General features: G+C 40.2%; 2 protein-coding genes across 8 annotated transcripts in view; one reads left to right on the plus strand and one right to left on the minus strand.

The window, feature by feature from the left end:
• The window catches only part of ptbp3 (polypyrimidine tract binding protein 3), a 92215-nt gene extending 90715 nt beyond the window's left edge, over nucleotides 1-1500 (minus strand). For 2 of the 4 annotated variants that reach the window (XM_078214067.1, XM_078214065.1), the window contains exons 1-2: nucleotides 1361-1500; nucleotides 299-332 (exon numbers count right to left, since the gene is read on the minus strand). In XM_078214067.1, the coding sequence (XP_078070193.1) occupies nucleotides 299-332; nucleotides 1361-1368 (42 nt within the window). In that variant the 5' untranslated portion in view covers nucleotides 1369-1500. The remainder of the gene's footprint in view (nucleotides 1-298; nucleotides 333-1360) is intronic. The other 2 variants (XM_078214069.1, XM_078214068.1) reach the window with 1 other exon arrangement.
• The window catches only part of hsdl2 (hydroxysteroid dehydrogenase like 2), a 127651-nt gene continuing 114973 nt past the window's right edge, over nucleotides 1404-14081 (plus strand). Inside the window, exon 1 of one of the 4 annotated variants that reach the window (XM_078214075.1) lies at nucleotides 1404-1581. The gene's annotated coding sequence lies outside the window, so the exon portion shown is untranslated. The remainder of the gene's footprint in view (nucleotides 1582-14081) is intronic. The other 3 variants (XM_078214073.1, XM_078214072.1, XM_078214074.1) reach the window with 3 other exon arrangements.

Below are 14081 nucleotides of genomic sequence, written 5' to 3' on the forward strand. Positions count from 1 at the left end.
TTCAAAAAATTGTTGGGACTCTCGCAGTTAGTGAAGAGAAACTACTCCATTTCTGCCAACCCTATGACTAATTGCTCGAGAGGCTGTTGTTTAAATAGCAGCCCTGCCAGAAAATGGTGACGATAAGCTAGAGAGGGAGAGGGGGAGAAGGAAAAAAAACCACTCAGCGACACAATGAAACACAAAGTCAGGAAGGCTCAAGATTGAACTTTTTCAAGCTTACATACAAGAAGGGGTGCATGAAATTATTAAAAAAAGGGGAAAAAAGTAAAGTTAGAAAGAGAGAAAAGACTCCTACCTTTAAACCGACTGCTATAAGATCTGTGACAATGCTGTAGGGAAGGAAAAAGGGAAAAAAGAGAACATGAGAAAAAAAAAGTTAAAGCTCCAGTTACTTATACACAGTGATACCATGAAACTTAAAGTAAGAGACAGGGGGAAAATGATTTATAAAATTAAAAATGGAAATGATATTTTTATAAAAACAAGGACAGATTTTAGAAAGATCTGCTTGTGGTTTATGATTGCAGTATTCTTTTAATTAAAAAGGCAAAAGGAGAGCACAGATGAAGCCATTGGAGCTGGGAGAACAGCAAAAGTCTCTACGCTTTTTTTTTTGGGGGGGGGAGGGGGGCGGTGGAGGATGGGATGGCTTTTCATGCCAACTCGACAGCGTTATATGAGCACACAAACTACAACCTGAAACACGGTCCCTTGTACAAAACGAGACAGGAACAAAAAAACCCAGACGAGGCAGACAGACATACTCGACCAGAAAACAAATGATCACCCCCGCCGCCTCATCCCCTCACTCGTGGTTACAAATCTTTTGATTTTTTTGGAAAGTTTTAACACAAGTCCCTCCCAAACGTCTTCATCTGGGTTTATAACGAGAAACAAAAATCTTCTGAATATTTTCAGAACGGGGAAAAAATAAGTTTCTTTCGATGAAATCTTCCTTCCCCTTTAAATTTAAGTCGTAAAAAAAAAATCTTGAAAAAGGAAACACACAAAAAACCCTAAAAATCTAAAACGTTGTCTGGAAAAAAAGGGGGGGGACAAACACACAAAAAGAAACCCTAAAAATCTAAAACATCGTTTGGAAAAAGAGACCAAAGGCACCAAAAATATCCTTCGACGAACTGGAGGGAGGAAAATCCACACATTATATAAAAATCAATTGCCCTAAAACACTGCTGGATTAAGAAAAACCACATAAACATGCCAGTGCACAGGAACAACCCCAAAATAAAATAATAGTTATCAGTGAAGGGAGAAGGAGGATGGCGTCGAGCCTGGGGAGGGTAAAGAAATAAAAGGGAGGGGGAAAAATAAGAAAGAAAGGCCACCATGAACTTACCCGTCCATCGCACACGCACCTCCTGGAAGAGACACTAACACGCACGGAGAAAGAGTCTAAGAGGTGAAGGATTGATGCTGTTTGCTGCTGCTGATGGCGGCGGTGAGAGGAGGTGACGGTTAGAGCTGCCACGAGCTTCTCTTTCAAAAAACGAGGCGGGGGGAGGGGGACGAACCGTCGACGGTCCCGTCACAGAACAAACGGCTCGACCGCTTCCCGCCGTGAGTAAATACCGAAAGGGAAGGGAAGGGCGGTGGTTTCGGCATAAGCTGACGAAATTTTTTTTTGGTTTAAAAAAAGGGAGGGATGGAAGGAGAAAATGTTTGAAGAGAAGGAAGGAAAGAGGGAGAGACTCCTCCTCCTCCTGGTTTCGCACCGTGTCTCCTCCTCCCGCTTCACCTCGTTTCCCTCACTCACAAAATGGCGGGCCTCGGCCACAATAGCAACAACAACAACAACCCCCTCCCGGCATAATCCACTCACAATAACCCCCCTCCTCCTCAAACAACGATTTTTAAAAAAAAAATAATTGTTTTTATTTGAACCCCCCCCCTCCCTCCCTCCAGCTGTAATTCCCTTCTAAGGCCAGGAACAATAACAACTTCTCTTCTCCATAAAACAACCCCAATATCCCCCACAAAGCAAAATATAATATCCAATTTTAATGCAGATCTTTATTTCTGAGCGCCCCCCCCCCCCCCTTCCTTTGCTAATCACCACGATTTCCTTCTTCTGAGGCCGGTCACATCCCAGCAACAAGAACAACAACTCTTTCCCACATAATCCATAAAACCAACCTCAATCTCTCCCACAAAGCAAAATATAATATCCAATTTTAATGCAGATTTTTATTTCTGAGCAGCCCATCTCTCCCTTTAGCTGCGATTTCCTTGAGGCCAGCAGGAATCCAGAAATAACTCACCCCCCCCCCCCATATAAAACCAACCCCAAAATCCCCCACAAAGCGAAAAACAATCCAGTTTTAATATGAATTTTTATTTCCGAGCACCCATTTTCTCTCTCATTGCTGAGATTTCCTTCTGAGGCTGGCAACAAAAACAACATATCTCTAATTCCACCCTCCCCTCGCCATAATTCAGAAAACCAACCCTAATGTGTCTCCCCTCCCTTCCCAACAAACAACAAATCATCCCGTTTTAAAACAGACTTTTATTTCTAAGCACCCCTCCCTTGCTTCAGCTGTGATTCCCTTCTTCTGAGGCCAGCCGGAAAGCAGCAACAAGAACAACTCTTTCCCCACCCCCATAATCCATAAAAACCAACCCCAATGTCCCCCACAAAGCAAAGAACAACATCTAACTTTAATGCAGATTTTTTTTTATTTCTGAGCACCCACTCCCTCCTTTGCTTTAGCTATGATTTCCTTCTTCTGATACCGGTCGGAACCCAGCAACAAGAACAACTCTTGCCCTATCTCCTCCCCTCCCCCATAATCCATAGAAGCAACATGTCCCCCACAAAGCAAAAAACAATATCCAATTTTAATGCAGACTTTTATTTCTGGAGCACCCCCTGCTTGAGCTGTGATTTCCTCCCCCGTTTTTTGCTTTTACTTTTGAGTCCGCCCTTTTTAAAATTTCTCTGGGCCAGACGAATAATACATTTCTACCATCGAAAACAAATGATGTGAATCTTTAAAACATAGACATTTGGAAATGCTGTTGCTCTTACTTCTTGTTTCCTCGTGATTCATAACCATTCGTGATCTGTTTAGGAGGAAATGATTTTTCAAGGTTTATTTTCTAAACTTTACAAACTTTATTTTCTTAACTTTCCCTTTGATGTGGTTTTAAAGCTTGCGCAGACATCACCATTCCTATGTTTTTAATGTGTACTTGTTGATCATTTTTAACATTTTCTTACAATTGTAAGAGTCCATTGTAAAACGTGAAGACGTAAACAAATACTGCCCAGGAATAAGCACCATTTTTATTGATTTTTTAAAATGTTTGCAGACACAGAACAAAGTACCAATGAAATGGGTGACCAGTTAATCTGTATCTGGCCTGCTGATGATTTTAAAAGTTTCTTGCAACTGACAATATTTCACGATTTTAAAAGTGCACCGTGAAAAGCCAAGACTCAAAAATGTAAGTCTTTAAATCTGTGAAGATATAAATTAAATTTCCTGTACCTCAAGCAAAAAAAAAAAATTGCTTTCCCATGATCCACAAACAATTTGGGTGGAGTGATTTACAAAGCTTTTAAACTGCAGATCACTCCTTTTAAATTCCACACATTCTGATGTTGTGGTATGCAATTGAATCAAATTTAAATGAGACTGGACTTTTACTCCAGTAATCCAAGTGACAAATTTGCAATTGTTTAGCAAAACATTAGTACCCATTTTAACATGGGAATAGACTGCAAATAGGGAGGGATTCACCAAAAACTCAGGTTAGGAAGAATTATACTGAACTGAAAATCGTCCAAATAGAATGTACCAACAAATGGAGAGTACTGCCAAAGAGGAGCAATAGGTTTTTCTGGTGTCTTGGCCATCCTTTAACCCACAATCAAGGATACAGATTAACTGGTCACCCATTTCATTGGTACTTTGTTCTGTGACAAGAGCTGGAAAATTATTTGAAATGCCATAGTGATATATACCTATTTCATGTACTAGTATGTTGTTGCCATACTGCAATGTTTTTTTCTATCCACAGATGATGTCTGTCCTGCTGAGTAGTTTCAGCATTTTCTGTTTTTACTTTAGATTTCGAACATCAATAATGTTTTGATTTTTGGTTCCCTGTTGCTTCTTGCCCTGTGTCACCTACCTGCATTCTTGGGATACCTAGATTCACTCTTATGATAATTGTTGTACAGATGAAACAAGTTTTCTTTTTTATTTCTTTGGAGGGGGAATGTGGGAGAATTTTTGATACTGAGAACATTGCGTCTAAGGGGAGGAGTTTGATCCAGTTGAGTATCAGCCATGGTTCAGGTGGTAGTACCCTTGCTGCTGAGTCATAAGGCTCTGGGTTCAAGTCCCACTCCAGGACCTGAGCAGAAAAGCATTGCTGGCTTTCCAGTGCAGTAGTGAGGGAATGCTGCCATGTCGGAGGTCTTTCAGATGAGATGATCTGCCTGCTCAGGTGGATGTGAAAGATTCTATGACACCAACTTGAAGAAGTGCGGGGGAATCATCCCTGCTACCCTGGCCAATAATTATCCCTTAATCAGATTCACAAAAATAACAGATTATCTGGTCATTATCACATTGCTGTTTGTGAGGGTTTGCTATGCTCAATTTGGTTGGCACACTTCCTATTAAACTCTTCAAAAATACTTCATTGCTGCAAAGTGCTTTGAAACATCCAGTGGTCATAAGAAGCACTATATAAATGCAAGTCTTTTTTAATTCCTCAATATTTTTCTGAAAGTTAATTTTGCAGAAATAAAGGGTTTAGAGTTGTTTACACAACAGCCAGAACAGCTTAGTTTTATATAGTGCCTTTCATGTAGTAAAACATCTCAAACTTTAGAGCCTTTTAAAGTTCTGAATTGCTGTTATGTGAGCACCTAGTAGAGAAAGAATTTTGAACGTTGTGTGTTCGCCTTTGGGAACTGGGTTTGACTGTGTCCTAGGATGAGAGCAAAAGAGATAGAAGGTTAGGTTGATGGAATGAGATGAAATGGGGTGAGAGGAGACTTGGGCCCAATATCCTTATTCTGTGCAGTGCACTCATTGTCTTATGTCTAAGGTACTTCACAGGAGCATTATCAAACAAAATTTGATATTGAGCCATTGGCATGGTAGGACAAGTGACAAAAAGTTTGGTCAAAGTGATAGGATTTAAGGACCATGCTAAAGGAAGAGAGAGAGGCACAGATATTTATGGAGGGGATTTGAGAGTTTAGAGCCTAGAGAGATGAAGGAATGATTGTTAGAATTAGCTTTTTGTTCCATCAAAGTAAATCACATCTTGATGAATGTTGCCAGGACTTGAAAATTGCCACTATGAGGAGAGATTGGATAGGCTCGTGTTGTTTTCCTTAGAACCGAGAAGGCTACGGGGTGACCTAATTGAGGTGTACTAGATTATGAGGGGGCTAGATGGGATAAACAGGAAAGACTTGTTTCCCCAACCTGAGGGAATAATTGCCAGGTGACGTTGATTTAAGTTGATTGGTGGAAGGATTAGAGGGGACATTAGAAAAAGCTTTTTTACCCAGAAGATGGTGGGTGTCTGGAATTCACTGCCTAACTTGGGGGTTGAGGCTGAAACGCTCAACTCATTTAAAAAGCACCTGGATCTGTATCTGAAATGCTGTAACCTGCAGATCTACAGACCAGGCTGGAAAATGGGATGAAAATGAGGGTCTACTTTTTTTGGCAGCACAGACATACATTCTGGGCATCGTATGAGATAACTAACATTCATGGGAAAACATGAGTACAAATAACAGGCATTTTGGGTTAAGCTGCCAGGACAGCTTTAAATCCAATTTCTAGAAACCAAGCTTCATCACCTCGAGTTGCAGAAAAACAGAGTTTATTGCATAACTATAATACTTATTGCTGTATGAGTAGTAAACCTGAGTTTGGACATTATGTTCAAGCCTAAAACACAGAGAATCACTTAGTTGTGTTTAGGGATGCAGCTGAGGCCAGAATCAGAGGAGTGTAGAGATCTTGGAGGGTTGTAGGGTTGGAGAAGGTTACAGAGACGGGGAGGGGTGAGGCCTTGGAGGAATTTCAACACAAAAATGAGGATTTAAAAATTGATGCATTACGGGAGAGGGAGACAATGTAGGTCAGCGAGCGCATGGATGATGGATAAATGGGTTTGGATATGGGCAGCAGAAATTTCAATCAGCTCCAGCTTATAGAGGGTATAAGGTGGCAGACTGCTCAGAAGACCATTACAGTAGTCAAGTCTAGAGGTAACAAAATAATGGATGAGAGTTTCAGCAGCAGATAACCTGAGATGAATTAGAGAAGAGTGATGTTGCAAAGATAAAACCAGGTGATTTTGGTGATGGAGTGCATATGGGGCCATTACATGACAGCCGCACATCATATTGGGTAGTCACCTGCAGACATGCCTACTACAACCTGTTTGTTCAACATGAATGCACTGAACGTTTGAGTGAGTTCTTGTTTGACTAACATGAAGCTGTTTAGAAGTTTCTGTACACTAGAAATAGAAGCAGAACACAAGAAACAGAAGCAGGAGTAGGTCACCAGGTCCTTCAAGCCAGCCCCACACTCAATACAATCGTACCTGATCCTGCTCAGGTACTTTTGTAAATTTCACAGAAAATTTGTCATGTCCTGCATGGGTCCTCCACAAACTCTTAACTTTTTAGTACCTTTTGAATACAATTGTCCATCTACCTTTTTCAAGAATGAGGGAGAGGATTTTTTGATTGATTCCTGACAGTGTGGTTTGCGATTCAAAGTACAGTGAGCTATGTAAGTTTGGTTTTATATTGCTCTCAATGGGGTTAAAGAAAGTATTTTAGGTTGCCTTAAAATGGGCTAAAAATTCTCTCTTTGTTTATGCACAAACCATTACCAAATTGTCATCCAATATCAGGTTTTGTTTTGGTATACTAGGAAAGGCCTTCTACATTGAGTTCTGACGGAAGGTCATCTAGACTCGAAACGTTGGCTCTATTCTTTCCCCACAGACGCTGTCAGACCTGCTGAGATTTTCCAGCATTTTCTGTTTTTGTTTCAGATTCCAGCATCTGCAGTATTTTGCTTTTATACAAGGTCTTCTGCATTTGCTGATTACAGATTGGAGATATTTCCTTTAGTCTGTCTTGAATACATTGTAATGTGTTCCAATCAGTGCCTCTTATATTGAGTTTCCAGCTCCACTATTCTTTGCACTATGCTCACTGAAGTGTTCCATGCTTCCTGGTGTTGATAACTATTTGACTTCTCAGAATGCATTTTTGGGATTTTTGTAAGATGATATAAGAGAGAGATTGGCCTCTCAGTCTATGTTGAATGAGTTATGGTGTAGAGAGTTTACCAAGTCTGTCATAAGATGCAACATTAGGGTGTGGGTGTTGAAGCTGGAATTGTGGATTCAGTCAGATGAGTTCTATGATGACTAAGATATGTCAAATGTTTGTACATCCAGTGTTGCATTTTTTGGTTAATGTTGGATGTGATTCAATTCAAATGAAATATATTGTGTGGGTTCAGGTAGAAACCTAGTGAATTCTTTGAAAGATCTATTGTAAGTTGCATTGCTTATACAGCACTATAGAAACATAGAAGATAAGAGCAGGAGGAGACCACTTGGCCCTTTGAGTCTGCTCTGCCATTCATTACGATCATGACTGATCATCCAACTCAATAGATAACATAACTGAGATTTGTGAGTGGCTCACCCCTTTGCAGCTAGAAGACAACAACAAATTATATTTATTTTACTATATATATATAGTTTACTTAAAAATTTCCTTCCTGGTAGTATTGTGCACTAATTCTTCTTTGCCAGATAGCATCCTTGATTATTCAAGGATGATCGAACCACAGATTTATGCTGTGAGGGCAAGGAAGCTGGCACCAGATGTACCTCAGCCAGAACTGGGATTGAACTCCATGCTCTTGGCCTTATCCTGAACCACAAGCAAGCCATCAAAGCTAACTGATACCACTGTGGGTTGACTTTTTAAAAATACATAAATACATGGAATTGGAAAAGTTAGGGGAAGCGGGAATTGAAAGAGGTGTAAGGGTGGACATTAGCAATCAACGTAGGAGCTGTTAGCTTTTATTTTCTCTTTCTTTGCCAAAAAAACTCTTTGAGGCTAATCCTCATCTCTCATCATTGTTCTAGTTAAGAGCAGCTAACTCAGCACAAATGATGTAATAAATTTAGCGTGTCATAATTGGAATTTGGCAGGGACTCTTTTAATAAAAAGATGTCTACTAATGACAAAGAAACTACACAGCAGTGAACCATTGCTGACTTGTATACTTTGCTATGATGCCTTGTTTGCTGTCAGTTGAGTGTATTAAATTTGTTTTCACTTTGAGGCCATTAGACTGTATGAAAGACTCCTTCAATTAGGATTATTCATTAATGTAGAAGTGGTTTCAAAGAAAAAAATGTTTATTTTTTGCCTCTCTCAAAGCAATGTTCTCTCTTGCCCTCCTATCCTGAAAGCACTGACAACTTAGAGCAGTATGGTTCCAGAGATCCTGACCAATTTTCCGTACCACTGCTGAAATCCCCTGACTGTCTAGATTTTGGGGAAAGGCCAAAGTCTAAGCTATCATACACCATCGTATACTGATGGACTGGAATGCACATAAGACCCCTTGGGGTTTAACAATGTTTGACATGTAATGTAAATGTATATTGTAAATATGACTTGTGATTGTAAGTGTAGGGAAGCACTCCATGTACTGTATTAAAAGAAAACGATCTGTATTAAACTTTGTCAAATTTGAATTGTTATGTAATGTATTTTACACATTTTATGAATAAAGTACATTTTCTGTGAAAAAAACCTTCAGGACCATATTGACCTGTATAACTGCTTCTCATTAAAGAAAACTACTGCGCCTGGGGAAATTTATGTATATTTTGACTTGGATGCAAGATAACTATTTGTGACAAGAACTTTGTTCTATTGAAACAGAGGGTTTATTTTTGAGGGGGAGACTGCCTGCTGGGATGGATTCACTGGAAGCAAATCTATTATGAGGAAAATGATACTGTCTGACACTGATGGCTGATACACATACCTGTTATGACACAGGCTCATTGGCATGTGGACCTCATCATTTTGGCGCTTGTCTATGTGAAGAAAAGTGTGCAGCAAAGACATAGATCTGGCATGGGCTCTGGAAGGGCTAGTAATTAAGCAGACTGTCGACGTGCGAAGGTGGTTGCAGCTGGTCACAAATGTCCATTTGAACAGGGTCATTGGGAATTTTTCAATAAAATTGATGAAACTATTATAAATAATTGTAAAGATTAGTTAAATTCAGAAGTCACAAACGTTTGCAGCCAAACTATCCTCTGTTTTTAATAAGTTGCCGGCTATGTTTAAAAATTGCATATTAAACATTTATCAGCTATGTAATTAAGTGTTTTAACATTAGCCACAATAAATACCATTTTAATATGAAATTCAAATAATTTCCAGAGAAGCTGCTTCATGACCCTCCCGCCCCAGCCCACCATCCCCCACCCCATCCCCACCAACTCCTCAAATGCATATGCTGGTGGACAATTATAATGTTGCTGGCAACATCCCCAACTGAGCTTCATTTTGTGTCTTAGAAGCAATGGTTTCTGGCACCGAATACTCTTACTTTGACAAGCAGAATTTGCAGGAAAAACATTAGCAAATGAAGCATGGAAATTATTGATGGTTTTGATAGCCTCCTCCCACCTTTTGATGCAGAATGATTCCTCCTTTCTGCCATCCTGCACGTTTCCAGAGTTAAACGGTTGACACACCTTGAGGACCAAGTACTGTACAAATGAACCAGCAACTATTCATAGTTTTAAGAATGGGGGTAGCAGATTTAAAACTGAGATGAAGAGAAATAACTTCTCTCAAAGGGTCATGAATCTGTGGAATTAGCTACCTCAGAGTGCATCAGATGCCATGACATTGAATAAATTTAAGGAAGAGAATTTTTAATTAGTAATCAGTTGAAGGGTTATGGAGGAGGGGCAGGAATGTGGAGTTTAGGCCGAGATGAGATCAGTCGTGATCATATTGAATGGTGGAGCAAACTCGAGGGACTGAAATGCCTCTCCAGCTCCTCATTTTTATGTTCTAACTACTTGTTTAGGAGTGAAGTATTTGTTTGTATGAAGAAATGACTTTCCAGGCACGAGAGCTATACAGTGAGACTGGGTTAGCTGAAAGTTCAAGTAGGTGATGCAAATGCGGACACATACACAGTGTGCCTACACACCAAATGAATCTTCCTCCGGGATCATACATGATACAATGCTTCGAGAATACTTAGTTCTGTGCTAATATAGCCCAATAAAATTATATGACTCTGACCACATTGGTCACTAAGCAAATGTTCATAACTAGCTAAGCGCTTTTTGCTTTCTTTTTTTGATCTTCACATCACCTTTGCTTGGCCCAATATTCAGAGGCAGCTTAATACTGCACATGATTTATGTTGTGGGATATACACACGCACCTTGATGGCATCTTTTACTAATTAGAATTTGCGTTCAAGTATGCCCAACTGTCCCAACATAAAAGGTTAACATATCCATTTTCCACAACACCCACTTCCTCTACCACCAACACTTAGTAGCAGTGGTGTGTAGTATCTACAAGATGCACTGCAGCAATTGATGAAAGATCCTTAGACAGCACCTTCCAAACCCACAACCACTTCCATCTAGAAGGGCAAGGGCAACAGATACATGGGAACACCACCAGCTGTAAGTTCCCCTCCAAGCCACTCACTATCCTGACTTGAAAATATATTGTCGTTCTTTCGCAGTTACAGGGTCAAAATCCTGGAATTCCCTCCCTAATGACATTGTGGATCAACCCACAGCAAGTGGACTGCACCGTTTCAAGAAGGCAGCTCACCACTGCCTTCTCAAGGGCAACTAGGGATGGGTAATAAATGCTGGCCAGCCAGCAACGTCCATGTCCCATGAATGAATTTTTAAAAAATTAGTTGGGGAGTTTCGCTTCTCAGCCTTTTTGCTAAGACCAAGTGTCAGATCAAGATGTGGTGTAATGCCTTATCTTATCAGCTTGGATCTTGTTTGTCTCTCTTGTGGGGACCAATAATTGGATTCAATTGGAATTTGAATTTGGTTTTTGGAGCAAGCATGTTTGCCATGTCCAGTCTGAGCATTAATAAAAACTTATATATCCATTTTGGTTGGGGAGTTGGGATATTCTTCTTGGACCACTGGCGTTGTTCCAATACTTTCCTCCTAAATTAATGGAGTTTTTAAACATAGAATCCCTACAGAATGGAAGGAGGCCATTCAGCCCACCAAGTCTATACCAACCACAATCCCACCTAGGCCCTATTCCCGTAACCCTCATTTATCTGCGAATCCCCCTGACACTCGGGTCAATTTAGGATGGCCAATCAACCTAACCTGCACATCTTTGGACTGTGGGAGGAAACAGGAGCAAACCCCATGTAGATACGGGGAGAAAGTGCAAACTCCACACAGACAGTGACCCGAGGCTGGAATTGAACCCGGGTCCCTGGCGCTGTGGGGCATCAGTACTAATCACTGCGCCACCATGCCGCCCTGATGAAGTTCTGATGAAGGATCATTGATCTATGACGTTAATCCAGTTTCTCACAGTACAGATGCTCGACCTGATAAGTATTTCTAGTGGTTTGTGTTTCTATTTCAGATTTCCAGCATTTACAGTATTTTATTCTTGTATTATTCTAGTAGTGTTATTTTACTATTCTTGCTTAATGTTATATTTAGCATCTACTTTTGATGTAGGTAAGTTCAGATCATTTTTTTGCAAAATGCTGATTGGTTAGATCATATAATTATTGACATTCTGCAGAGGGGAATGTTTCCAAAATCTTCATCTACTTTTAGGCCACCTACTCGTTCTGTTTCATTACGCTGAATTAGGTTAACTATTCTGTTGGAATAGGAACATATTAATTGAAACAAAACCTGAATGCAATAATTTAGGATATTTTTGATAATTAAAGAAGTCCTATAAATTGTTAATGTGTGCTTCTCTAATTTGTCTACATTTTTTCCCCATTTCACTTTCACAATTCCACAATTCTTAATCTAACTTCCATAGTGGGGTCTGTTGTTGTTTCACAGTTCTAAATGAATCTGTTTGGACCGTATCTCCATTTAAATCCTTGTATTATAGATATTGTTCTAAATCATACCAATTCCAATCCTTCCTTTGCTACATGTCATAGAATCATACAGTGCCGAAGGAGGCCATTTGGCCCATCGAGTCTGCACCGACAACAATCCCAGCCAGGCTCTATTCCCATAACCCCATGCATTTACCCTAGCTAGTCGCCCTGACACTATGGGGCAATTTAACATGGCCAATCCGTGATTTTATATTTTACCCACAGACTTGAATGCCTCAATTTTGTTCCTTAAAATGCTTAGATTTTAATTTGGATTCCAATGGTTTAACTTTTTGTTGCCTTCCCCTATTCTGATTCCTTTTCTAACTGATGTTCAGCTTGCCCTTTGGTAGATTTGACTGTCTTATCCTCTCGCACTTAAGCGTGATTTGCCTCCAAAGTTGTCGATTTTATCTCCAATGCTTTCCCCTGCTATTGTTTGTTGCTTTAAATCCTACTCCGTGGCAGCAACATTCCTGCAAGGATAATGGTTCCTGCTTCTTTCAGATATAGGCCTTTCCACTAGTTCAAAGAACAAAGAAAATTACAGCACAGGAACAGGCCCTTCGGGCCTCCAAGTCTGCACCGACCATGCTGCCCGACTTAACTAAAACCCCTACTCTTCCGGGGACCATATCCCTCTATTCCCATCCTATTCATATATTTGTCAAGATGCCCCTTAAAAGTCACTACCGTATCCGCTTCCACGACCTCCCCTGGCCATGAGTTCCAGGCACCCACTACTCTCTGTGTAAAAAATCTGCCTTGTACATCTCCTTTAAACCTTGCCCCCCGCACCTTAAACCTGTGCCACCTAGTAATTGACTCTTCCACCCTGGGAAAAAGCTTCTGACTATCCACTCTGTCCATGCCTCTCATAATCTTGTAGACTTCTATCAGGTCACCCCTCAACCTCCGTCGTTCCAGTGAGACCAAACCAAGTTTCTCCAACCTCTCCTCATGGCTAATGCCCTTCATACCAAGCAACATCCTGGTAAATCTTTTCTGTACCCTCTCCAAAGCCTCCACACCCTTCTGGTAGTGTGGCGACCAGAATTGAACACTATATTCCAAATGTGGCCTAACTAAGGTTCTATAAAGCTGCAACATGACTTGCCAATTTTTAAACTCCCCGGCTGATGAAGGCAAGCATGTCGTATGCCTTCTTGACTACCTTCTCCACCTGCATTGCCACTTTCAGTGACCTGTGTACCTGTACACCCACATCCCTATCAATACTCTTAAGGGTTCTGCCATTTACTGTATATTTCCTATCTGTATTAGACCTTCATTTGCTACTTCCCTGAACTGTTCTGAATTTTCAAGGAATCCTTTCATCCTGTGCAGTGCCACCAATCATTTATTTACCTCCCAAACCTGGATATTTGCATTCTGTTATGTTTTACTTTTCCTGAATGTGATACTGAAGTCCAGTTTTTCATCATCATTTGTTTAAAATCATCTGCCTATTATTTCCTGGTTTTGGTGCACACAAAATCAATGTGTTGTTAGGAATTGTTTTCTAATTTTGCTTTGTATTCATTGCATCTATTTGAGTAATTACCTCTGTGTTTATTGGCAGTGTCTCAGGAATGTCGACTATTTGCATCACTGCCTTTCCAAGTGCTACTTTATCCAAAGGAATTCTGTTGCACTTCCAGATATGGATTGTGTTTTCCTGTATCCACTATATTTTTCAATATTTCTATGATTTTCTAAATCCTGTCTAAATGAGCTAAATGATGGACATCCCCATTCGAGGAAATGCTTCGTCCATTTTAGACACTTTCAGTTAGGTCACGTGTTTTTTGAAAGCCCAAACTAGAATCATAAGTTTGAAAATGTCTTCAATAATACAAGATTAAGCAT

Source organism: Mustelus asterias, chromosome 6, assembly GCF_964213995.1.
Source record: "Mustelus asterias chromosome 6, sMusAst1.hap1.1, whole genome shotgun sequence".
In the NCBI taxonomy this organism is placed as follows: Eukaryota; Metazoa; Chordata; class Chondrichthyes; order Carcharhiniformes; family Triakidae; genus Mustelus; species Mustelus asterias.